Source organism: Hippocampus comes, unplaced genomic scaffold (genome assembly GCF_001891065.2).
Source record: "Hippocampus comes isolate QL1 unplaced genomic scaffold, H_comes_QL1_v1.1 scaffold242, whole genome shotgun sequence".
Taxonomy (NCBI): Eukaryota; Metazoa; Chordata; class Actinopteri; order Syngnathiformes; family Syngnathidae; genus Hippocampus; species Hippocampus comes.
In genome coordinates, this window is record NW_017805385.1 from 2,483,752 (window position 1) to 2,510,661 (window position 26,910).

The following is a 26,910-nucleotide window of genomic DNA, read 5'->3' on the forward strand; positions in this document are numbered from 1 at the left end:
ACAAGCGTTTGATAAACAGCTGAATATCCGACGGAATTTTTAGCATAGCCACTGACATGGTATTTTAAGCAAGGGAGAACGGCGACATTGCTTTCTTCTTTTTATTTTTGAAATGTTCTTTCTTTTGATATGTCGACGCACTTGTCTGGCGTCACAATGATTGGGACGATTTAAGGAGCTCCTGGAGGTTCCGTCAAGGCGGCGCCTAATTTCACCTCGTTCATGTGCATTTCGTCTCGAGGCTCTCTTATTGCTCTCGTTGCGTTTTTGGCTCTCGCCTTGATGTCTCTTTTCTCCGTTTGTTGGCTCCCGCCTTTGCTGATGTTGTTCGTTATTCAAGTCAATAGTTTTCGTTGTGTTGAAGCGGATCCAAGGTTTGTTCTCCAGGCGGTTTGGGTTTTCTTGTACTTTGGTTGCAAGCTATTTTCATTTTTTTTTTTTCTTTGATTGCCGAGCACGTGTACTCCCCGACCTGCATGCTGTAAGTGCCTTCGTCGTCCAGCGCCACGTGCTGGATGATCAGTTTGCGATAGCAGCCCTCGCTGCTGATCTCGAAGCGCTCGGAGGGCAGGATGACGTTGCTGCCTTTGTACCAGCGGATGCTGCAGCGCGGGTTGGACACGGTGCAGTCCAACATCACGCGGCTCTTCTCCAGCGCCGTTTTATCCTGCAGAGGCTTCACGATGCTCAGGGGAATCTCTGGAAGGTCACTTTTTTGGCTTTACTTTGGCTCTTTTGATATTGGAAAAAGAAAAAAAAATGGGAGCAATTTTACCTTTCACCTGCAACTTGGCAACTGAGTCCACGTGTCTGGCAACAAATCTGATCTCCCCGGAGTCCTCAGGTCGCACGTTGCACATGAGGAGAAAGTGTTTGGTCCCTGAAACGTCAACAAGCTTCATTTTAAACCCGAACGCTTATTTGAAACCAACTCGGAAACTACTTTGAAAGCTTCAAATTTGTCGTGAGGCATTTTGGGATCTTGCAAGTATAAAAATCCTTGTTGGTTGGGGCTGACATTGCCATAATTCCCGATAAACATGATTTGTTGATGTTCCGAATCCCCCCAATGTAGCATGCGCTCCATCATCGGCGGTTCCACTGACCTTCCTGTCGGGTCTTGGTGGTACTGGTGGGATGAATCATCTCCCCGTTTTTGTACCATTCTCCCGGCACGTCTTCCACTGAGATCTCGCAAACGAAGACGGCGTTGTGATCTTCGGCGATGCTTAAATCCTCCAGGCCCTGGACAACCAGCAGCTCCCGTTCTGCAAACGGATATTTCCGTATCACGTCCCGTTGTGCTCATGATGAACATACGATTCCTGTTTCGTCACCGACAGTCCACGTTGCATTTCGCGGACCGGAGCAGCGCACGGTGCAGCTCGCAGTAGGACCACCGCTATTTCTGTACCGTTTGTTACTGCGGAGCGGAAGTCCCAGCAGATGACAGCGATGGGATGGGCTGCAGTTTTGAATGCGGTTGAGCATGTTAGCTGGTCATTGGTGAGGTGTACTCAATGGAAAGCAAAGCAATTAGTAAATGGCGCAACTAGCTTTGTTTTATAAACCTGCGCACCGTGGGCCAATACCGGTTGACATTATGTCTATTTTTCCATTTAAAATAAATAAATAATGCTACTCAGGATTTGACACTTGAATAATGTTGCACTCGATGGGGCAAAAAGATGGCGAGTTTCAGGAATATGTTGCTCTGCCACCTTTGCACTCGTGTAACCTTTGCACTTGCACTGTGTAAATGAATACCGACTGCAGAAATAGTTCCGGAACTATTGAATGCGGGTCAACAGCTTGAGTTCCAAAGAGGTTGCTTTGGTGAAACCCTTTTGGGATTTTTTTTTTTCACTCCCGCAACTTGTGCCGTCTGTATTTGGGAAAACAGCAAAAAGCTTCAGTTCGTGTGGTGCGATGAGTCGGTGCGGTTGTCAAGATTTTCAGATGGAATGAGACTTCAGTCTCTGTGGGTTTTATTTTCTGGTTGTAGAAAGGTTTTGATTGAGGTGGATTGATACTGTCTTACTATTTGTCCAGATGAGTTTTCCTCTTGGTTTTAAATTCTTCCCAGGCACGGCACTAGGATTTAATTATTTATTTTTTGGTCAATAGGCAGTTGGGGAGAAGCAAAGGGGCGGGGAGGGTAAATGAAAGAATGAATGAAGTACTTTGAACTGAATTTGGCCAAAGTACATTCGACAAAAACGGTTCAGCCTAATATAAAGGACCTCATGTCATCGGCAATATCTTTCACCAGAAGCACAAACGTGGAAGCTGGTATTGGATTGGCCTCGGGAATTTCTTCATGTTTTTAAACTGAATTAATTGAAAACAAATTGGGGCTAAACAGGGGCTACACCGATTTCCAACTCGCCCCGGTGTGGCGCCGTGCCGGGTCCGGCCAATGTGACTTGATGCCAAAGTTGACACTTTATTGAGGACCTTGAACACCAAAAGCAGCCAATGTCATGTTTTGGATGGACGGAAATTGTGTTCCCAACTTTAAACCACCAAATCCCCCACACTTGTCGCCATAGACCACCCTACCATAGACCTCCACGGTGCCGCTTGTCGCCACTTGTCCCGCATCGCAGGTGTACATGCCAGAATCACTGACGAGACATTTGCTGATCTGAAGAAATCGCTTGCTTCCGATGGCGTAAATCCGCACGTTTTTGCCCGGCTTCACCTCGCTGCCGTTCTGAGAAGGATGGACAAAACAACAACTTGAAAAGATTGGGGGCAGGGGAGTTCTTCTCCTATGGCGGGGATTCAACCAATCTTTCCGCTAATTGCCCCCTCGTACTCCATCTGCCGCTCTTTGCATAAATTGGGGCTCTTTCTGTAATACCGAATGACACCACAAGATGGCAACATTTGTGGTGTCATATTTTTTTTTTTTTATGAACTAGTGAGCCTCATGGTGTAAGAATGATGGTACGCTAAGCCACACGATACGTATCATTTCATTGTTTGATATTTTAGGCCAGGGAGCTTTTTTTCATGCAACTATTTGTCATAATTGTGATTGGAGATGAGCTTACATCCCTATTAACCTAGTTTGACAAATTTGGGTTCCTGTCACCCGACGGAATGTCAGTCAAAAGGACTTGAGAGCAATACTCGCCTTCATCCATTTCACGTCCACATTGTGCCTCGACAGTTCGCATTCGATGGAGATGACTGAGCCCTCGGGGATTCTCTGGTCCTCTAATTTTCGGAAAATTGTTACAGGAGGTTCTGAGGAGAGACAGCAAAATTACCTGATGAAACAAAAAAAGAAATGAAATTCGAACAAATGTCCACCTCTGCAAAGTCCAAATTGGATGTCCAAAATGGAAGTCAATTTGAAAAAAACATAGTTGACCATCATTGAAAGGAGCCATCGAGTGAAGTTCGGCATAATTTAGCGTGATGACATTCTGATCCGGTTGTCATCAAATGGATGAAAGTCTCACTCGCCGGCTCAACGGGATGAATAGTGAGTGACTTGGCAGCGACCGGATTATTTTGACAGCGTCAGGTTAATTAAACGAGCAGCTGGCAGAAAAGGCTGAGCGAAGCCGTCGCTTTTCACTGGGTCACGCGAGGCTATTTTGCGTTCGGAACGTGAGCCGGGACCAAGGTGGCGCTCGCCACACCAAAGAGCCGCTGCGTTCTCTAAGCAGGCCTCCTTGTTGTCTGTCATTTGATCGGCTCTGAGCGCTCCGCTGAAGCTGCCCATCTGAGGTCTCCAAATTTTGGGCTCCAGAAGACATTTTTTCCCAAAGGACCCATTTGTGACCTGAACACCAATGAGTTACTGGATTAGAGTCATTTTACTTCCCAAATTGCGTTTGCAAATAAAAGTACACTTTTTTGGTAGCAAGGGCACTCTCAGCATGAATGTCATGCTTATCAACGCACGGTTATGGAAAGAGCATCTGAATGGGTATTTGAGAGGATTGGCCTGTGGATGCAGTTCACTTCAAAAAATGTTCCATCAGACATGCTATTTACGTCTTGAGAGTAGAACAGCCACAAGAGGGCACCAGTGACTGGGATTGGGAGCCATCGTGAGGACACTTGTATCGGCCCAATAGCAATACGTGGTATCGGTACTCGCCCATTCCTCCTCAATAATATAAAGTAAGAATTCGCAGGTGCAGCCCTAAATATCACAGGAACGAAAAGGTTGCCCTTCTCCACATAGACGAACAACCAACTGCGCTCACAATCACATCCAGCAACAATTTCGAGTGTTCCATGAACCTGCCACGGATGATTTTGGAATGTGAGAGGAAACCGGAGTACCCGGAGAAAAGCTATACAACATACAAACCCCACACAGGAAGGACTGGAATCGAACCCGGCACCTCTGCACTGTGAGGCGGACGTGCTAACCTGTAGACTACCGCTTAAAAAAAAATCCGTAAAACCGAAATGTTGAAAAATAGTTGAACATTGAGTATTGTACTCCACAGTCCTCAGTCTTTGCATGTGTTTGCAGCAATTATCTTCTGACATTCATAATATATTGTGAAAGTAATCTATGAAGTCACTTTGCAGTGTTTTTTTAAAGTCAAAGTTTAATGAAGGACGGAAGTCGTATTTCAAAATTCCCTTCCTTCCGCATTTGAAAAACCTGCATGTTAGCATGCTTAGCTTCGTATTGGCCCATTGGCGTAAAATCTGCGTACGGATGTTTGTTTGTCCGTACGTATACCGAGTGGCTGACATAGCGAGGATGTGCACCATTTAAAGTGGGTTAATTCATTTGCGCAACCGATCGATTGTCAAAATAGCTGATAATGGTTGATTGTTGCACCTGCTAATGTGTAATGAAACATTGATCTGCTTTGACAGTCATAACAGGCCTCTGAGGGAAAGCCGAACTGCGAGGTGGCCTGCGACAGGAAGGAGTTTGACACCCCCGCCGCACTAAAATGGCCTCTTAGGCCAGCAGTGTAAATCCAGGCTAAAAGGGTTCCTAATCTTCAAATGGCCTACCCCTGACAACGAGCCGCGCCGATGTTTTCAGCTTCTCGGCACAGAACATGAAGGCGGCCGTGTCGTCCACCGAGAGGTTGCAAATAGTCAAGCTGTGGACGTGTCCCTTGGCGCTCATGCGGAAGTGGCTCGACAGCTTGAGCTGCTTTCCATTTCGCCACCAGGTGCCGGCCACATTGGGATGGGACAGTTCCACCTCCAAGGAGGCGGTTTCTCTCTCCATGGTTGTCAGGTCGCTCAGGCCCTTCTTGATGGTGACTTTTCGAGCTGGAAAGATATAACACTCATAAGACAGAGCGCTATGATTTTCATCTTGTCTACTTATATTAGGTTGAAAGTTTCTTTTTTTCCAGACAATGGTCTTTTTTTGTTGTTTTGATTTTTGGTTGTCTCATTCACTCCCAAAGACGTTTTTAAACGTCTTTTCAGACTTGGTCCAGAATTGGCTGGTACTGAATTGAGTTTTAAGAGATTCCATGTCAACTATTCTGAAAAACTGGGGCCTCCAAATGCCTGAAAACTCAATTTTTTGCAAGAATGGATCCTCGAGATGGCTGAAAAGGAGGTGGATTCAACATTCAAGGGAGAGGGGACACACAGAACTTATTATTACAAAGAACACGCAAATGTTTTTAAAACACTGGCTGCAAGGAACCGCGTCCACCGTCCTTATTGCTGGCTCGGATTCTGATCTGCCTACAGCGGTCTTGATGAGAATTCGACTGATATTTTGGTCATCCGAGTACGAGGCTTTACGCAAAAGCCGACTTGGAATCTGCCAACATTTTTCATCGATTCTAACATAGAGGACCATTCTCGCGTGGAAAAAAAAACGAGTGTTTATTTTGGAGACCCGATGACAACAACCTTGGTTTTGAAGGCCAGGGTGTAAATTTAGAAGCAACGAGGGGAGATCCAAATTCAGTGGCGGTGCCAGCCGCCTGAGGTCCTGACTTTCCCCCTCCCGAGTGATGATAGAAAAGATCTCAAGTCAGTCAACGGGCAGATGTTCAGAGGGAAAAAAAAATAAAATAAAAAAATCGACATTGACATTGTCTCTTGCTTCTTTGTTGAGGCTGTTTCCAGGACGTCCGTTCCATTCAAATTATAGTTCTTCTTTTTTCAGATATTTTTCAATATTTACTGGTCAGATATGTTGATTAGCATTATGCATTGTTTGTAATACTGAAAAAAATAAATCAACTCAGCCATGCACTCTCAATAGCATTTGCTTCATAAATAATTGTGGAATTGCAGCTAACAGTCCAGTGTAGCCAATAAACAAGACGAACAAAATCTTTTTCTTCTTTCGATTAATGAACGTGCGGTCAAAAGTACGGAAAGTATGCCAGCGGTGGCACATGCTTCCCCGAAAACTGCTGTTTTATCCAGCGGCCGTACTCTCCAAGCAGACTCATTCAAGGTGGCAGTCAGCTGTCAGTTGCAATACCAGCACCCCCGCCCCCAACCCCTCGACGGTCCTCGCTGACTCAAATTACTCTCACTCAGTGACTGCTTCCACGACATGTGTGGACGGAGCGTGCGCAAGACCCCGGTGCGGTCGGCAACAGAGGTAAATAAACAACCGCGGCGGCATGGCGACAACATGCGCACACTCACGTTCCACCGTGAGCTGGCCTTGCGTGCAGTCGTGAAGGGTCTCGCAGCTGTAGCCGCCCCGGTCGGACGCGGTCACTTTGTGGATGGTCAGGCTGTGCTTGGGGCCCTGCTGGTTCAGGGTGTATTTGGCCCCGGGGTGGATCAACACCCCTTGCCTCATCCACTGAACTTCGCTGGAATCCAGGCTCACCTCCACCTCCAAGGTCGCGTCGCTGTACTCCTCAGCCGTAACCGGCGCCATCTTCTTGGTGAACCTCACCTGCTGTTCTGAAAAAATAAAAAGACCAAAAAAAAGGATGCATGACTTCACCAAACACGATTAACTCAACTCAAGTGTATTTCTAGAGGACAATTAAATACAACCACCACTGTACACGGAGCAAAAAGAATTCATATAACAACTTTTAGCGGGAGGTCATTCCGGCAAAGGCTCGATCCCCTCTAAGCCTCCGTTTAGTTCTCGCTACCTCTAATCTGGTCTAGTCCACAGAACTGAGGCACCGGGCGAGTTCGTCGGAGGTCCGAGAGGTCAGGTGGGGCGGGGCCATTTCAAGATTTGAAAACAAATAAGAGAATTTTAAAAAGAACTCTAACATGAGCCAGTGAAGGGCTGCCAGAGTAGGAATGATGTGCTCCCTCTTTATAGGCGTAGCAGTCAAGAGACGAGCGGCAGCATTGTGGACCAACTGGAGATGCTTCATGGAGGATTGGCTGACTCCAAAGTGCATTACAGTAACCCGACCGAGATTGAATATTTGACACAAAGAAATGTGTTCCATGTTAAGTTGAAATACACAAATGTTGATTTAAAAAAAAAACATCTAAAATAAAATACCATTTTCTGTTTTCATTCTTCATAGTAATTCATAGCATCCCATCACTGGTGAGCTAATTTTAGAACACACCCAGGAGCTATTTGTGTTGCCCTTGGGCTAACTAGCACTTTTTTTTTTTATTTGGGGGTGGGGGGGGGTGTCAAGGGCACATTAATCAGAACAAAAGGTGTTGGTCAAGTCTCACTTTTGTCTTCTTTTCTCCCTCCGCGAGTACTTTTGCCGCCACTGCCATTTAATGCTACTTACTTGGAACCGCACCCAGACACCGAGGAACACAATACACAGCAAAGGAGGTCGGCAATGCACAGCGCAACTTCAAGTACGCGGCGTGAGCCGAAAGCCGTCAGGAATCCGGCTCTCCAAGCACGCTCGGCCACGTGTCTCTGTCAGTTAGCCTCGCGCGTTGAACGGGAGAAGCCGCTAAGCACCGGCCATCAAAGGCACCTTCTCAACATTTTTTTTTTTTAATGACTAATCAGCTCGTCACTTCTCAGCTCCGGTTCACCATCTGGCTTAGCAATAACTCCTAACCTTTAAATGTATTCATGCAGTTATGGAAATTGATCATATGTTGCTGCGAAGGTGGGAAAAAGAGCCCAAATGGCGACTGCAAAAAGCAGGCATTTACGTATTCGTATTTTATTTATGGAGAGAAAATGGACTGATCATTTCTTTGATCTTTCTATGCCTTTGACGCCATGCCTCCACCCATCCATCCATCCAGCCAGCCATTCTCTAGCACTTATCCGGGAATCCCAGGCCGTTCCCAGACCATCTGGGAGACGCAGTCTCAAGCGACCAATCGTACACCTCTGACAGATTGGAGGATTTGCATTTTGGCCGTCGATATATTTCAAACAAGTGCTTGTATTTAGCGTGAGAACGCTTTGATCTTGATCAGTTTCCACCGTTTACAATAGCAATGCGTGCATGTGTCAAGTGGCGTGAACAGGAGATTTGCGAATGTGGCAAATCTGTGGTTTTAGCTCAATTTGTTGAGGCACGGGACACTCACCTTGAACCTGGAGCTCCGCCTTCGATAGCAATCCCTCGGCATCGGCCGTCACTACGCCGCGATCGGAAAGAGTGCAATTGCGGAGACAGAGGATGTGGCAGAGTCCATTGCTCGAAACAACGGCGCGCTCATTCAGGGCTACCGGTTTGCCGTTCAGGAGCCACACCAAATGAGCGTCCGCTGGTGAAACCACACACCGAAATACCGCGTCTTCCCGTTCGCAAACCGTGATGTTACGGAGTTCCGCTATGAACTCCACAACACGGGGGGCTGGAAGCAGAGAAAACGGTTTTCAGATGGCATTTTTCAAAAACGGTTGCATGATTTTTACGTCGACTTACTGGTTACAGTGACCGTCGCTGAGGTTCTGTCATCTGAGCTTTCGCAGGCATAATTGCCGGCGTCGTCTTCAAGTACTTCGAAGATCGTAAAACTTCGCTCTCGACCTTGCGCTCGTATCCGGTGACGTGGACTTGGTGAGATCTCGAGGCCGTCTTTCATCCACTGGACGTCTCCTTTTGACTTATTGATCTCACATCGTAACGTCAGGCTGCTGCCCTTCAGAGACGCGATGTTCTCCAGCGGTCGGATGAATTTCACCTTCATTTCTGACGGGGAATGAACTTGGTGACGGAAATATTTCAGGTGGACGCGGGGAGCTCATTCGGATGAGCGGGTGTCAAATTCTTACCTTTGACAAAAAGACTGAAATGCATCTCGTCTGTGTTTGCATCACAGACATAGTCTCCGGAATCTGACAGCTGCAGGGGATTAATGGTGAGCTTGTGGGTATTCCCCTCGCCGGAGATGTGAATGTTGTCCTTGTTCAGGAGTTGGCCATCTTTCAACCAGCGCACATTAGCTTTGTCTCGGCTCACGACAGCACACAGCGTGACGCTCTCGTTTTCATAGGCCAACATTTTATGAGTTGCCTTTTTATTCACAAACTTGACTGGGATCTCTGCGGTGGGAACAAGGAGAAGTTTGGATTCATTTCGTGTTCTTCACCTTTTAACGTTTTAAAACACGCAGATTCTTACCCTGCACCTCCACAACGGTCGTCAGCTTGTCATCTGCGGCATCACAAACATATTTTCCAGAGTCCGACGGCTGAAGTCGAGAGAGAACAAGCTTCCTCGTGACGTCGTGGCAGTAAATTTTAACGCGGGTGTCCGGTTTCAGGATCTCGTCATTCCAGAGCCACCGAACGGTGGCGTTTGGCCGAGACACCTCACACTCTAAAATAAGGTCTTCTCCCGCCAGTAGTATGTGATGCTCCGGGTGACCAGAATTTCCAACGATCTTGACCGGGGGCTCTAAATGAAAAGCAATCGATGCGCTCAATGTCTTTTCGGGTAAATAACGTGATCATGGAATTACCTGCGACTGTGATATGGAAGACCATCTTATCGTCCACTGCATCGCAAGTGTACTCTCCCGAATCCTCCGGCGAAGCGTTGAGGACCACCAATGATCGGAAAACTCCCTGCTCCTCGCTGCAGTAGCGCCCGCTATCGTCAATCGGTCGATTGTTTTTGTACCAGCAGACAGACGCGTTTGGTCTGGACAGTTCACACACTAGAATGATGTCATCAGAAACCAGGAATTGCTGTTCGGTTTTCGCAGCGGGTTTCCCAATAATTTGCACGGGCAGCTCTGAAAAGCAAACGTGAAGAGACGTTGAACAGCCAAACTTAATAACTTGATGATGACTTGAAAATAAGACCTACCTTTGACTTTAACGTGAAAATCCATCACGTCATCTTTTGCATCGCAGACATATATGCCGGCATCTTCGGAGGTCAGCGAATGAACAGTTAATTGACGCACGACACCGTCTTCCGCGACTGTGACGTTTTGGGAGTCTTCCACCTCTTCTCCATTCCTCTTCCAGAGAACCACAGCGTTCGGTCTGGACACCTCACAGTCCAGGACCAAGGATTCGCCGACTACTTTTTCGAGTCTGTTCACTATCTTTCGGGGACGGACAAAGCGGACAGGAGGCTCTGTGGACGTATGCAATGTGGTGAGACGTAGTTCAGGGCCCGTTTAACTTTGCACCTTTGTCGAGTCGGGACTTTCCTCACCGGCGATATTTACAAAGAACGTCATTGAGTCATCGGTTGTGTCGCAGACGTATTCGGCGGAATCTTTGACAGTAGTCTCAGGTATAACGAGGCGTCTGTACACGCCGTCTACCTCCAGTATGAGGTTGTGACTCTCCTCTACCTCAAGTCCGTCTCGGTACCAACGGACCACCGCATTTGGCCGTGAGATCTCACAGCTCAGTACCATCCTCTCTGACACTTGCTGGCACAGTTCCATTTGGGACTGACTCGGAGATACAATCTGCACCGGAGGTTCTGGATGTTGACACAAGGAAACGCTTGGGTAAAACCATGCAAAGGATAACAAATCGGAGCATGCTGAACATTCACTGGAACCCTCTATGACGTTCACATTGGGACGATTTCATAATCCTACTTTGTCGCGTTGGCATTTGAGCGAAATGTCAAACGAGGCAAGCAAACAAACCAATGCACGACATGCACGTTCACGGATTGTACCTGTAATGCTGAGGTTGAAGAATATGGAATCATCTGCTGTATCACAAACATATTCTCCGGAATCCTCGACTCTGCTCGTCAGAATCTTCAGTCGCCGATAAGGGCCTTGGACATCCAGTTTGATATTCTCGCTCATTTGGAGCTTTTGGCCATCTTTGTACCAGCTCACCACTCCATTTGACCGGGAGAGCTCACAGCTGAGAATAATTTCTTCGGGTACGTGACGCTCAAGGTGGACGTCTTCTTTTGGGTATACGATCATCACCGGGGGTTCTTGGAAGAAACGGTCAGAAATTTGCCGCTCTTATTTTTTCGACCGCATTCAGGCAAACTCGGACATTTTCCTTACCTCGAATGGTAACCTTGAACATGACAGCGTTGTCTCCTGCGCGGCAAGTGTACACGCCCGAGTCGGACAGCTGGGCTGACTGGATTGCAAGATGTCTCTTTGTGGCTTCGGCTCGTATTGTCATGTTGCTGTTGGGCCGTATTTCAGCGCCATCCTTGTACCAATGGACGACAGCGTCCGCCCTCGACACCTGGCACGACAGGTCCAGCTGCGACTTCTCCACTACGCTCTTGAAAAGTTCCTCCTCAGGGACGTCGGCAAATGTGACCGGTGGGGCTAAAGGCACAAAAAGGATGTTGACATAGATTTGACTCGACTCTCCGATCATAACTCTCGTTCACAGCAGCTGCATGGCAGTTAAGACATGCGGAGATCAATCTTTTTTGCCGTCCACACTTTATTTTGTTTTAAATGACCACTCCACATAAACGTTAGAAAAGGGAGTTAATTACATTTGAAGCAATGGGGCAATGGCGGCATGTGAAGCGCTTCATCTTAATTGCGACGTGTGATGAAAAGGAATTAGAAGCGTTGTGACGGATGATTTTACTTTTGCGGGCGATTAGAGGTTGTGGCATAGAATGGAACTCCACAATCACATCTTGACAAGAAAAAGCTATGCGTATCACCTTTCACCTCCGCAAAGCAATCGTTGGACTCTGACTCATCGTCACTTTTATAACTGTACTCCCCAGAGACCGAAGACACTGCCGAGTCCAGATCAGATGTCCTCGTGAGCTCTTCCGAATCGATCTTGGCAGTGGATTTGGGAAAGCGTTTGATTCCATCCTCATACAAGACAGGGCGGCCTGTGGCATCTGAGCCCTTGCGCTGCGTTTTGTCAATATCGCCTGCTTCAAGCGCCTGTCTGGCTTTAATTTCTGGAACAGCTGAGAATAAAATCAGGGCTACAAGAGTTGCGGAGCTTTTGCCACACTCACTTTTGTCACATACATCGGATGACAGCTAAAGCGCTGTCACCTGTAATCTGGTGAGTGAGCACGCTTGTGGTTTTGGCGAGCATGCAGTCCATTGATCTGAGATTTTGTATTGGAACCAGGGTTGATGACACTGGTTAGACCAGACCAAACCAAACAACAGATCACAAAAGTGAGAGAAAAATTGAGGGACACTGCAGGTTTTTCACTCCTGGGCATGAAGCATCTTTCAACCTCCCGTTATGTACACAGTCTTACAAATAGTCTCAGTCCAAATTGTTTTAGTTGCACAAAGAAAAAAAAAACTCAAAAGGTTAAAGATTTGAAAGAGACGTAAATCACCTTCAACATCCACCTTGAATTCTACGTGGTCATCTGCAGAATCACAGCTGTACACCCCACAGTGTCTGACTTGTGCAGCTTTAATGACCAAGGCTCTCAATGTGGCTTCAGATTGGATTTCAAAATCACTTTTTGGAAGCAGCTGCTCACCATCCTTGTGCCACTGGACTTGGGCACTTGGCTCTGAGACTTCGCACTGCATCTTAACTGGGCTGCCTGCCTCTACCAGTTTGTTCTTTTCTCTGTCTGGAATTGCTGCGAATCTTACAGGAGTAGCTGCTAAGTGGAAAACATTTGGAGATTGAAAAAAACAAAACAAAAAATGAGATGAGATGAGAAAAAAAAAGACAATTAGGCGTCAATGAATTTGACACTTTTCACCTCATTATATGCTCCTCAAACTCAAACACAAGGAAATCCCACCTTGGACGTCCACATGGAACGTGACAACATCTTCTGCCAGTTTACAGCCGTAGAGGCCCGAGTCCGACACTTTAGCAGAGTGAATGAGTAATTTTCTGAGGCTGCCATCTCGTTTCATGTCGAGGCCAGTTTTGCAAAAGAGGTCGGCCTCATCTTTAAACCAGGAAACCTGAGCAACCGGATCCGATACCTCGCACTGGAGAATGATTGGAGAACCCGTCGCGATCGTCCGGTGTTTCTCCGATTGCGCAACGGGCATAATATGTGGCAATCGGCCTAAGAGTAAAGAACAGTGTCGGTTTTGAATCCGCAAACGTTGATGCACATAAAAATACTGAAGAAAATCATTGTAATGCGGGTGGCAAATCAAAAGAAGATGACGAAAATAAATCGATCACCTTTTACATCCACTTTGAATGTAACGGCGTCGTCGGCTGTTGCACATTCATACGTGCCGCCGTGTGTGGTTTGGGCCAAAGGGATGACAAGAGTTCTTCTTCGACCTTCCGTTTGAATCTCCAAATTGCTCTGTTGGTGTACTTTGAGCCCGTTCTTGTACCAGTCAACGGGCGAATCTCGAGACAGTTCACAGCTGAGGACAATGGCAGAGCCCTCTTGGACGATCTTGTTCCTGTCTGCCTCTTGAAGCTCTGAAAACTTCGTGGGGGATGCTACATCTTTAAGATATTACAAAAAAAAAAAAAAAAGTGTTAATACGTTGATACATGTGTTCGGCACCCCATCAACTTTAGTTGACTGAGTAGGACAAATGAGTGAAAGAATGATTGCAAGAAAGACGGCTCATAACCTCACTTCACATGATGGGAATTTAAAAAGAGAGTCCTCTGCCATTGTTGATGTGTCAAGGTCAGAGTGTAGCCAAACACTGTACTTTCTTAACAAGCTATTTCATCGCAACCGTATTTTTACAGCAACACTGCCACCTAATGTATAGTCAGAGAACATAACAAAGTGGCTACAGACACCCATTTCACTAACAGACAGACAATTGTTGTTGTTGAACCGTCTCGGAGCCGAAAACATCACAGCAAAGGAAAACTGAGAAAGTAGTCAACGGTAGTCGTATTTGTAGGTGGAGGGGTTTTCGAAGATGTTGTTCCATGTATCTGTACATCTTATTGGTGAAATTATACAGACCGCTTAAGAGAGGGTATATTCGAAGAGTAGCACACCAAATAAGGTAGAGAATGGATGAACAGCTTTTTGTGAGTTGGTTGGAAATATGAACAGCCGCTGTTCCAGTTAGTTGGCAGTGCAGAACGAGTTAAGACTCGTGTAGGCATCACCTTTTACTTCCACAGTGAACTGCACGTCGTCATCCTTTGACTCACAATGGTTTACGCCTGAATGAGCCACCTGGGTACACGGACTGACTAGACTTCGCAAATGATCCTTTGACCGGATGTCAATTCCAGTTTGCGGTCGGAGCCTTGTTCCATCTTTGTACCACGTGACTTGTCCATTGGCGTCCGACAACTCACAATGAAGAGCAATGGGACTGCCTTCCGTGACTGACTGTTTCTGTTCAGCCTCTCTTATAGCAGACAATGCCTGAAGTGGAACTAGAAGACGGAATGCAAAATGCAATTAGTTTTGAAAACCTAGGAGTGAAATATCTGAAAGTACAATCGTAAAAAGAAAACAAAATCCTAGTCCCGGCGTCTGCATTTGCCGTCAGGAAAGTGAAACAAAAATATAACCACCATAACCATGCTCGTTCTGTAAGACTGTTTGCAATGACCTCTTCCAAGGTCCAAATTATCAGTAGAGGTACCGTGTTTGGGTTGACGTATTTGTTGTTTGGTTGATTGGTTAGTTATGAAGCCGTTATACAAAATCTTCAAACTAATTCAATTGTAGCAATGGTTTTGAGTTGTCCCTGGCCGATATATGAAAGAGGTCAGAGAGTAAGTCCGGTTTTCGGGCTTTTCACCAGCACATAATTCATGTCTTACAGGCAAAGACAAAAATACTTTCCGCACTGTATCCTATTCAATTGTGTGAACGCAAGACATTAGTACAAATGTTCGTACATGTTGAAAAGGATATCATGAAAGATGTTTGTTAGTTGGCATGCTCATTCAAGACGGGGAGCAAGCCGATATGCTTCTTGCGACTTCGGGGCAGTCCTTCCGGCAGAAGGTGACTACCTTTCGTTTTTGGTTCTCATGGGTAAGAATGTCGTATGGTTTGGGGTTAAAAATCGAAGGGAAAACAAAGGCAGAAGGGCAAGGTCTCAGGGTGCAGAGGAAGGACCAGAAAAAGTCATTCAAGCACTTTGTCAGTTATTCCACCCGTAAGTGATAATCAAGACAAATCATTGCATTTGTACAGTCTATCCTGACAGAAACTGCGTGTCACCTTGAACATCCGCTTGAAATGGCACGGCATCAGATGTTGCCTCACAGATGCGAACCCCCGCATCGGACGGCACCGCAGAACTCACAGCCGCTTCTCTTAGGGAACCATCCACCATCGGGTCTTGGCCGGCCTCTTTGTGTTGTTTTACTCCATCATCGTGCTGAGAGACGACCTCATTTGCAGTTGATGGCTCACACGGTGGCGCTACAGGGAGCGCTTCGGGTTCATCCACTTCGACAGACTCGATCCTCTCGGTCTGACGCGGTGTTGAAATAGTCGCAGGCGGAGCTGAGGGTGTTTTGAGGTACATTGAGGAAAAAAAAGGCATCACTATCAGTGATTCAAGAAAACAGTGGAGCAAATCAACACCATCTAGAAAAAAAAAAATCATAGGCTTGAAAAGGCCTTTACACGGTGTACTTATGTTTGATCTTTCGGCAAATGGCAGTCCAAATTTACATTGCCCGAATGTAGTATTACTTAAATGCAAATGCCAAAATGCCAGTAATCCCTAAAAAAAAAGCATCTGATTGTGCTCATGCTAACCATTTAAATCACCTTCAACAGCCACCTTATTTGCAGTGACATTGCTGTGAGTGCCACATGTCCTTGACGAATAGCTCTCTTCTGATTGGACACTTGTCTGCTCAAAACAGGCGGAACCTGAAAACTGCAATGACGATCTTTGTCCAGAGTTCAGTGTGTCGTGCGCCAGGTCCTTTGGAGCCTCCGCATTGTGGGGATGAGCGGTCAGGACAGTTGTTTCCAGCATGGACTGATATTGTTGGGTAGTCGCGGCCGGTTCTGTTTGACAGGCACCATTTGGTCCAACAAATGGAGCGTGGACAGGTGAATTCTCCTTTGGCCGGACCGTTTCCAGATGTTGAGAGTCATGCAGCTCCATCGATAAACAAGGTATAGTTTGAGCAGTGTCAGTCTTTGCCGAGGAGACAGTCAACATCTCCTCTGATTGGTAGATATCAGGCTGTACGGAATTACTGTGCTTGTCTGAAATGAGTCGTTTAGTCTGGATGCAATTAAGAAGATTATTGGTCAGGAAGTCTGAAATCTCTGCGGAATTGCGGGGATCCTCTACCCGAAATCTTGTGGACTGCATCGCCCTAAAAGGCTTCTCTGTGTGGGGACCGCTAACAGAGTCAGAGTATCTGTCTAATTGGACCGACACAGTCTCTATTTGGTTCGTAAAGCACCTTGACTGGGGGGCAGAAGTCTTTTGGTGGTTATCGAGGTCTGACGGCGCAGCAGTGGGCGCTGGGCCATATCGCTCTTCGAATTCAACAGATACATCCTTCAGATTAGACTCCTCTGATTCAACATTTGAACTCGGACGGGAATTACAAACGTCTAATGGGACAGCTGTCTGCAAGGAAGTCATAAATTGTTCAGAAACCTCAGGGTCTTCTGTCTTCCGTATATGGAAAATTGATTCCTCACCTTGTGATTCTGTAAAATGTCGAGTTTGAGAGCATGGCTTAAGCTTTATGATTGACGGCTTGATTGGGTTGCAGTCGGGCAGAGATTTGACAGTCCGTTTTTTTTCCTGACCGTTTTTCTCGTTTTTGTCTTTTGTAAAAATCCCTGCGGTCACGTATTCATGAGTCGACCGGTGAGTGCTCTTGTGCGTGGAATGTGCTCCGCATGTCAGAGAATCTCTCCTCTCGCCACTGGAGCTGCCAGACTTGTGCTTTGAGGGAATGCCATCGGCATCTGTCGAGTTGATCTTCTCTGGTTCGGAGGCAAATCTTGGGAGCTCGGCTACAAGCAGAAACGTTTTCAGTGGTAGTCGGTCTCAACGGTTCCTCTCAAAACAGAATTTCATCGACATCATTGTGGGTTAGGATGGAGTTATGTGGTCATCCATTGCAAAGACAAACAAGATGGTCGACCAGGTTTGGTCTGAAATTGAGCTCTTAAAGTTGCCCTACAAAACAACCAGACACTAAATTACAAGAAATACCTTTGTCATTTTTTTAAGATGCACATTGCATCGCTTTCATAAGAGTTCCTTGTCATTGCAACGGGCAAAGCTTTGGAGGATCTGGTGATGTTTGATGAAACACATGGAATGAGCTGAAAGAGCCGCAAGCGGTAGGTGAAGCGCAAAGATCTCTCTTACTGTGGAAAATGGGGTGACAAACAACACGTAGGTTAGTTTTGAGCCAGTGCTCAGGTAAACTAAACACCCGCACATTGTTTTCAAGAACACCAATTCCAGAAAACAATGCACTAGAGAGGACAAGATGGCAAAAAAAGCAAGTCTGAATGGCAAAAAAAAAAATGGGCGGGTGCCTCAGATGATCGAGCCAAGAGTAAAACACCACCACTGTTAGTGGCATGTATCGGCTGGGTTAAAAATGGATGACTGATGTTGAAATGTATGAAATCACCTTGGACATCCGCAGTGATTTGGGCAGATGCATCAGAAACCTCAGCAATCTCACCACCACGGTGACACTGCCGTGCTGTTTTGACAAAGCCAAAGAGAAAAGAATGAGCGTGGTCATATCTCCCGACACGAAACAAAATAGTTGAATTATAATGGGGGGGGAAAAAGAACACCTTTTACGTCCACATTTAATTGCGTGTCGTCAGATGTTTGGCAGTGAAAACTCGCAACAGCAGCCGTGTCAAGCGTGACTGGAAGTGGACAGACTTGGATGTCGCTCTCGGGTTCAACAAGAGTTTCTGTTTTTGGAAGTAGACAGGCTTGGATGCTGCTTTCAGGTTCAACAACAGTTTCCATTTTTGGAAGTGAACAGGCTTGGATGCTGCTTTCAGGTTTAACAAGAGTTTCTGTTTGAATACAGTTGAGTTGAGTTTCCATTTTTGGGTAGAATGGAGTTCCGTCTTTGTACCAACAAGCTTTGGCAACGGGGTCTGAAATTTCAAATTGTTGCACAATCGGGCAGCGTTCTTCAGCAGATTTGGCCCTCGCAACATCTGGACCACGTGTCTCAGCCGGCACTACGGACAGTCATTGAGGATTGAAGTATTAGAACAAGCGTTTTGAGTAAAAGACGTCGTATATTGGCTTTTGCACACAAACCAGAAACATAAATCGAAAACACAGATTACAAACAGATGCAATCACCTTGAGTTTTGACAACTAACGGAGCAACATCATCCGCTGTTGCATAGTAGTATGCTCCAGAGTTTGATGGATGACTTGGTCCAATGACAAGTGTCTTCTTGATGGCTTCCATGACAAACTCTTGTTCTGAAGTTGATACGGTGGCTTTCGCCTTCTGCAGTGACGCCTCGGCCTGGCGTGGGCCATGAATCCCGGGGTCTGAAATTTGACGTGGCTGTTCCAAGGAGCAGAGGTCCTCAAGTGATTGATTCTCCACAAACTTCGGTGAGGCTGACAACGGCACTAAAGGTAATGACTCAAATCATAATTGTGGAAAAACTGTGCATTTCCATACTCTGATTGCGAGAAGGGGTTAAAATGTTCACCTTTCCCTAAACGGTCATACGTTTGAGGAGAAAGTCAAATAGACGAGCATTTGTAATGTTTGCGAACAGAGATTATTTTGACACCAATTCAAGAAACTGTTGTAAGACCATAAAAACACCATTTGACTGGAGTGACAAACAGAATGTTAGTTGCTTGAGTCGATCAATGCATAATCACCTCTCATACCCACAGTGAAGTGGACTGTCCCATCTGACGTTTGGCAGTGGTATTGGCCCTCGTGCACAGGCTCAGCAGAAGGGACAACGAGTCGCCTCAAAGTGCCGTTGCTCTGTATGTCCTGCTCTTTGTGCGGAAAGAGTTTCACGCCATCTTTATACCACTGTGCAGGCAACACGGAGTCTGCCACCTCACATTCCAGCACCAAAGGTTCGCCCATGTCAAAGGACTTGGCTCTCTTAACGTCAAGGTGATCGGCGGGCTTCACCGGCTTAGCTAGCATTGGAAATTCAGAAAGGTCAATGAATACCTTCAAAAAATATCACTTGGAATTTTCAATTGCTTTGGAAACATTGGTTTCATAGCGGACCACAGTTATAGTGAAATGAAAGTCTGAAGTTATCATCCAAACTACATCAAGTTGAAGCAGAGGTTATTAATAGCATCTTCAAGAGATGCAAAGTCTTTTTTTTTGGGGGTGGGGGGGCGCAGAACACAAAAGAAGTCACCTTTTATCTCAACTTGAAAGTCCATCGTGTCATCCTTTGTTCTACATTGATAGACACCAGAGTGGTGCATCTCTGCATCCCGAACAACCAAAGTCCTTGTGGTTCCATCCAACTGCATTTCCAGCTCTGAGGTCGAAACGAGCTGCGTTCCATCCTTGTACCAGCAAACAGGAGCCTCAGGATCAGAAACCACACACCGGAGTACAACGGGGCCCCCCGCTTCAATCAATTGGGTCCTCATTTCTCCAGGGAGTGGACAGAACGTCACCGATGGAGCTACAGGTACAGTTTAACAGCTAATGTCAAAATTAAGACAACTCTGAAGGTCTGTTATCCATAAGTTGAGTCTGACAACTGACAGGGCAGTCACTTACATCATCTAATCGAGTCAAAGAAATGGTCAGAGTGGAGCGACAGCTCACGCGTAATAGTTGCGTTGCTTTGCATACAAGTACATTTCCATGTTGCAAAATCATAAATCACCTTTGATGTTCACATTGAACGTGACGCTGTCACCCTTTGTCTTGCAGCAGTACAACCCTGAGTGGTAAAAGTCGGCCGAAGGGATAATCAACTTCCTCACCAGTCCATCTGCTTGAATATTTACTCCATTGTGAGGAAAGAGCTTTGAGCCGTCTTTGTACCAGTGCACCTGGGCATTGTGCTCTGACAGTTCGCAGCGTAAAAGAATTTGGGAGCCTGCGTGGATGGTTTTGTTCCTCGCTGCTTCGGGAATCGCTGAAAATCTCACAGATGGGGCTACGGACATTTGAATATACGCCATTCATAAAATGTAGAAAAAGAGGTCATCCGGCAAAAGTTTTGCAAGACGACCGCTTGATAAGAAGAACTCACTTACCCTCGACTTCCACATTGAACCTGATGACATCGTCAATGGCGTCGCAGCAATACACTCCTGAATGTGAGAACTCTGCTGATTGGATGACGATCCTCCTCATGGTACCCTCTGACTGGATGTGAAGACCATCTGTTGTCTGTAACTCCACCCCGTTCTTGTACCAGTGTACCGGAGCGGCGGGGTCTGAGAGCTCGCAATACAGCACGATGGGGTTCCCAATTTCGACAAATTTGTTTCGATCCATTTCTGACAGCAATGAAAACTTGGCCAGAGGCGCTGATGATCGGAAGGAAAAATCCATGCCCGTTAGTGATGAAAATGGTCTGCGTTTTTGTCCAGTCCATCTGAGATGGAGGACATTTTGAGCCGCTTGAGACACACTCACCTTGAATGTACAAGGCAGCTGAATCCCGAATGCCGTATGCAATAAAAGTTATTTCGGCTCCATTTTCGGTGTCTCGAACCCCTTGGATCCGAAGAGACTGGTGTGTCCTCGAGCGGCGCATGGAAAAACGCTCATCGTCCTGAAGCTGCGTGCCATTTAAGAACCACGAGCCGATGACCGATGCAGATAGTTCAATGGTGAAGATTGCATCTTGTCCTTCTGGAACCAGTGCATCCTGTAAGGGGGTTTGTATCCTGGCTACCGGAACTGGAGGGGTAAAATAAACAGACGTAACATCAGAAATGATCAACCGTGACATGAATCCATTGATGAACTCAACTCACCCAAATGCACTGCTCGAGGGAACTCCACATTGTTGCTCTTTCCATATTTGTTGACACTACAAATACGGAACCGATAATCGGCCTCACAAGGCACGCTATCGCCTAGGATCTCCACCGAGGTAGCCGAGTCGGTGGTCAGGCACTGTAACCATTCTTGTGAACCCGTACCCACTTCCTGTCGCTCCAGTACATAACCGGATGGAGGGTTCTTGCGCGAGTCCTGCGCTGGAGTCCATGAAAGAAGTGCCGCATTTGCCCGCTCTGTGTTGATCTGCACTCCCACTGGGACACTCGGAGGACAATGCCTGGCCGCTGAAAGCAGATTTATGACAGAAATGATGATAACGTTTTGACAATCCTTGCTTTTGTTTTCGTGACACTGTCATTGACTGGACCCTACCCTTGACTCTGAGCTGAGAGGAAGTCTTGGATCGCCCCACAAAGAAAGTCACAAAGCCAGAGTCTTGGGGCATCGTGTTGACAAAAACTAGAATATGAGTCCGACCAAAAGACTTCAAGATGGTCTGATGCGTTTCACGCAGCTCCACGCCATCTTTATACCAGTGTATGTCCATCTCTTCTTTTTCCACTTCAACACAAAAGGCAGCATTTTCACCTTCCAAAACATCCACTTTCCTTGGAAGCTTTCGCATAATTGGACCTAGAGAGACACAGTTGGTGAAAACGCACGCCAGATCGAATGACAACACGACAATCAAACAAACAAACACAAAAAAACATTCCTACGGTGAGGAGGAAATTCAAGACCCAGAGACGAACCAGAACGGATTGCAAGCAACAATGATTACCTGCCATTAGTTTTTGCTTCTCCATGCCAATTGATTGTGGCTTACCTTTCACTGCCACCTCAGCGATGCTTCGTCCGCCATCGGGCATTTCGCACAGGTAAATCCCGTCATCATCAACACCGATGTCACGGATTGTAAGTCTGCGCTTTGTTCCCCACTCCTCCATTCCATATTTGGCTCCTGGTTGTAGTCGTCGATCCTCCAGGTACCATGTGATTGGGACAGAGTCCTCTGGGACTTCACACTCAAGAACAGCTAAGTCCCGCTCCCATACCTCCAGATCGATGAGCGGCTGCTTGAACCGCACAGGTGGTTCTGGCGCCAGAACAAAAAAAGGTGGGTACAGCTTTGTGTGAACACAAAAAGAGCAACATTATCAGACTCATTTTGATGAGGAACTGGAAGGTCATCGCCACATTGTTTTGTTTAAAGTGATTCAGAATTAAGTTGAATGCTACCAGTAACCACTCGTGACAAAGAGAAGATTCTTTCAAATACCGTACATTACAGTGTGTACTTTTCAACGAGGAATATGTTTGGAACTCCACGTGAGAAACATGATCCCTCGTCCCATGGTGATCACACGTTTCCTCCCTTGGTGCCTCCTCACAAGTGACTTTGCAGACATGATACCACTGTTAGAATTTACCTCATGATCTCAGTGTACCTTCTTGGACCTATGTCCCTGACATCGCTCCAGCATCAAATGGCGGGAAATCCTATCCGAGGACACACAACACCGCCCCTTCCCCCAACCGCCACCCCAAACACGCATGCACTCACGCACTCCTCCACTACTGAAATTGTCACAGACTGACAGTCGGCGGTAGACTCGAGTTGTATGGCTTGACTTTCTGTCCAATACTGTGCAAACGTGCATCCCGCCTTTATACTACGATACGGACTGTGAAAGCCACTTCAAGAACCAAGTATCACATAGGAATTTGGATTCAACGTTTTTCATAAAATGGGGAAAAGAAGAAGGGTAATATGTCAGGTTTGCAACTCAAAGATGAGAGACATAAGCACTACACCGAATCTACTCTCAGGCCACCTGTCACTTGACAATCAACGAAAACATGTGAGCTGCGTTCACTGGACGGTTGAGCTAACCAGGAGCTCGTCAAACTAAGCTTCATGTCGGTTATGTGTTTTGCCGAGAAGACAAAGTGATACGGAAAGGGTTTTGAAAAATGAAACCAAAGACTAGATGACCGTCAATGCTGTGACCGATCAAGACGGTACGACTTCAAGCATGACTCGGTTAGGCCAGATCATGAAATGACTTGACTCGCTTGAGTTCTGCCACAGTCACTTGGAACTCGCGTGAAACGTTGAGACTGACTCGTGACTCTCAGATAAGCGAGAGACTCCTCATTCCGACGAACTTACCCTTGACTGAGAGGTGGACAGCACTGAGGGTTTGGCCCGCCGTATTTGATGCGGCGCACACGTAGACACCGTTATCCTTCTGCTTGCAGTACAAAACCTTGAGTGTAAAGTATCCTTCTCGATCCTCGTACAGCAAATATCGCCTTCCAGACAGTATCAGTCTTCCGTCTTTTCTCCAAATGATTTCCGGTTTGGGTTTTCCTGTCACAAAACATCGGAATTTTGCATGCTTCCCCTCCGTCACCGCAAACATTTTCACTCTCGTCGACTTGGTCGTCATCTGGTCTTTGTGCTGATTGGGCATCTGCCTGCTGATCCTCTGTTTGCCTTGGTGACATTTTCTGTTGCCGTTGTTGTAGCCGTTGCGGTTTGCGTCATCCTCGTGTCCGGGGCCCGCGTCGACGAGCAACACGGCTCCCGCCAGCGCTTCCCCAAACTCGTTCCTCGCCTTACATGTGTACACGCCGCCGTCCGGTGCGCGAGTCTTAAAAATCTTCAGCTGGAACCATCCCCCATCCTGGTAACTCACGCTGAAGTGAGTGCTTTCGAATATTTCGCTGAGCTTTTTGCCATCCTTTTCCCAGGTCACCTCCGGTCGCGGACTTCCCCAGAGCTTACAGGAGAAGACGGCGTCATCTCCGCGACCGGCTCGGGTGGATAGAGGTTTGATCAGGAATCGCGGTTTGTTCTCCTCTCTTAACTCGAGCTCTTGCGCCTCGCCTTCTACCTTCAGTGTGGCCGCTGCGTACGTTTCGCCGATGCTGTTCTTTGCTTTGCACATATACTGACCGCTGTCCTCCATCGTCACAGCGGTTATGATCAGATTGTATACGTTGCCATCCTCAAAGACGCGGTATCGTCCTTGTGGGTCAATCTTCTCATTGTTCCTCTCCCATATGACTGCCGGTCTTGGATCTCCACCGATCTGACACTTCAGGACTGCGTCGGTCCCGCTCTGTACACCGACGGGCCTGGGATAGGCCAGGAAGCGCGGCGCGCCACCAAATACGTCCATCTTTGCCCCGTCAGCCTTGCTTCGCCTCCGGCAGTTGGAGAGGGCCAAACTTAACACTTATTCACACGGGCCGGTGCAGTCCTAATTTTGCAAAGGTAATTTCTAGAAAGGAAAGAAAAATAGATGTCAAATGGGACAATTTAACAGGAAAACAATGCTCCCTGATTTCTTAAAATGGATTACATTTCAAAGAGACTCATGGAAAAATGGATTTGAAATGGCCTCTGTTCAAAGAGTTGCCTCTTTGGAGTGCTTACTTGCCCATCCAGCGTGAAATTAAACAACCAGATAAATCAGCTTATTTCCGCAATGTGCTGTTCTGAATACATGCAATACTCTTTCATGATGGGGTTTTTTTTTCTGTGTGCGTTTGTGAAGGAGGGTCTAGGGGGGTGTGGTTTCTCATTCTTTCGGTTACACTGAAAAAAAAGTTGCATTGAATGTACTCACTCTTATTTCGTCAAGCGGTTGCATGAAATGAAATTATTTGGATCCAGGTGCCCCCCTATACTCGCCCCCAACATATCAGTCAAACCCCAGAAGAGAAAAAAAATCCTGTCGCCGTGCCTGAAGTTCTGTCATCTAGTGGAAGACCATTTAAATTATTCTGCCTGTCACTATATGTTGGTGGCATAAAAAGATGAACAAAGATAGTTTATTGAGAATACATGCTCTCTTTCCTGAATCCGAAATGGAAAAAAATATGAAATTGGTTGGGGTATCACTGGTATCGATGGAATGCTTGAACGTACTGTTAAAATTAGTTTTACAAGACAACAACTTCTAATGATCCACCGTGAAATGCATGCTTGAGCACAAACGGATGGTATGACCATTAGGGTTAATTGAATTAGAGCTGTCTGCATGACAGAAAAACACGAGCCGGCAGCGTGATTGGCGGGTTGCTGGGGGGTGGGCAGCCTGGTCCAACTGCAAAGGCAGCCACAACACGCAGCGAGTACAGCTGGTGCTGTATTTCACTGGGAAAGTGCTTAATATAGTTCAACCTAATATAGTTCAACCTAAGTAAAGAGCTACAAGAGAGAGAGAGAGAGAGAGAGAGAGAGAGAGAGAGAGAGAGAGAGAGAGAGAGAGAGAGAGAGAGAGAGAGAGAGAGAGAGAGAGAGAGAGAGAGAGAGAGAGAGAGAGAGAGAGAGAGAGAGAGAGAGAGAGAGAGAGAGAGAGAGAGAGAGAGAGAGAGAGAGAGAGAGAGAGAGAGAGAGAGAGAGAGAGAGAGAGAGAGAGAGAGAGAGAGAGAGAGAGAGAGAGAGAGAGAGAGAGAGAGAGAGAGAGAGAGAGAGAGAGAGAGAGAGAGAGAGAGAGAGAGAGAGAGAGAGAGAGAGAGAGAGAGAGAGAGAGAGAGAGAGAGAGAGAGAGAGAGAGAGAGAGAGAGAGAGAGAGAGAGAGAGAGAGAGAGAGAGAGAGAGAGAGAGAGAGAGAGAGAGAGAGAGAGAGAGAGAGAGAGAGAGAGAGAGAGAGAGAGAGAGAGAGAGAGAGAGAGAGAGAGAGAGAGAGAGAGAGAGAGAGAGAGAGAGAGAGAGAGAGAGAGAGAGAGAGAGAGAGAGAGAGAGAGAGAGAGAGAGAGAGAGAGAGAGAGAGAGAGAGAGAGAGTGTGTGTGTGTGTGTGTGTGTGTGTGTGTGTGTTTGTCAGATATCGCAAAGAAGCTTCTGAAACACGCAGGCTCACACAAACACGTGGAGCCTTTTGCAGTGCGCCCACCCAAGAGGCCTCATAATCAAAATATGCCGGGCCTCCGTCAGAGCCTTCATTGTCGACATGGTTAGGAAATTCCACGGGTACATCGTTTGAATTGCTGTTATGATCATTCGGGTCAGAGCAGCAGGCACACTTTTTTTGCAAGTGCGTGTCTCATGGTTGAAGATTTGCATATTTTAGGGGTCCTCAACAGGTGGTTTACCAACCTCACTCAGTCGCGGGGGAAAAAAAAAAGATTCTCTTACAGTCAGACAGATTAACAAAAATTTGGGTGGACAAATCTGTCATGACAGAACAGGTGAAAAAGTCTCTTGGAGGTACCTGAAATTTGGTGGACAACCATGAAAGGATCATCATAAAAGTTGGAAGGGCTCATGACTGAATTGCGCACCGTGTTGTCCCACTAAGTTAGCGTAGCTTGCATGTGAATTTTGGGTACATTGCCACCATCCCATCGAAACCCAGGATCCCCTGACTGAAAACATGTACAGGTCCAGGAAATGTAATCTATTTAGATTTAGTTGATACCATGTTGTAATAGTTTTGGAGTTGTCATTATGGTTAGTTTTTATTTTGTTTTGATTTTCGTTTTGAAATTCAGTTATTTAATTCTAATTTGTTTCGAGAGGGTTTTTATGAGATTCGAATTTTTAGTCTGGTTTTATCTGTTTTGGCATGAGTTTTAGTTTTGTTTATATAAAAGGAGTATGTGTCCAATGCAAGATAAAAAAAAAAATGGAATACCGTTG

At 46.5% G+C, this 26,910-nt stretch overlaps 1 protein-coding gene across 1 annotated transcript; it reads right to left on the minus strand.

Annotated features, from left to right (window-relative positions):
* Positions 1–557: 557 nt before the first annotated feature.
* On the minus strand, positions 558–24,466 carry LOC109517613 (obscurin-like). The gene is made up of 35 exons (XM_019872874.1): positions 23,430–24,466; positions 22,083–22,352; positions 21,629–21,889; positions 21,229–21,540; positions 20,885–21,151; positions 20,500–20,775; positions 20,124–20,399; positions 19,641–19,916; positions 19,132–19,407; positions 18,589–18,870; positions 18,057–18,461; positions 17,885–17,959; positions 16,035–17,252; positions 15,477–15,764; positions 14,402–14,677; positions 13,493–13,771; positions 13,095–13,370; positions 12,672–12,950; positions 12,021–12,281; positions 11,392–11,667; positions 11,043–11,315; positions 10,563–10,838; positions 10,206–10,481; positions 9,856–10,131; positions 9,516–9,791; positions 9,167–9,436; positions 8,817–9,083; positions 8,476–8,745; positions 6,625–6,891; positions 5,005–5,271; positions 3,143–3,255; positions 2,563–2,716; positions 1,107–1,268; positions 776–880; positions 558–667 (listed from the first exon to the last, which is right to left on the minus strand). Exons 1-35 carry the CDS (start codon positions 24,442–24,444, stop codon positions 663–665), a joined length of 10,401 nt encoding a protein of 3,466 aa, XP_019728433.1. The 5' UTR covers positions 24,445–24,466; the 3' UTR covers positions 558–662.
* Between the last annotated feature and the right edge of the window lie 2,444 nt (positions 24,467–26,910).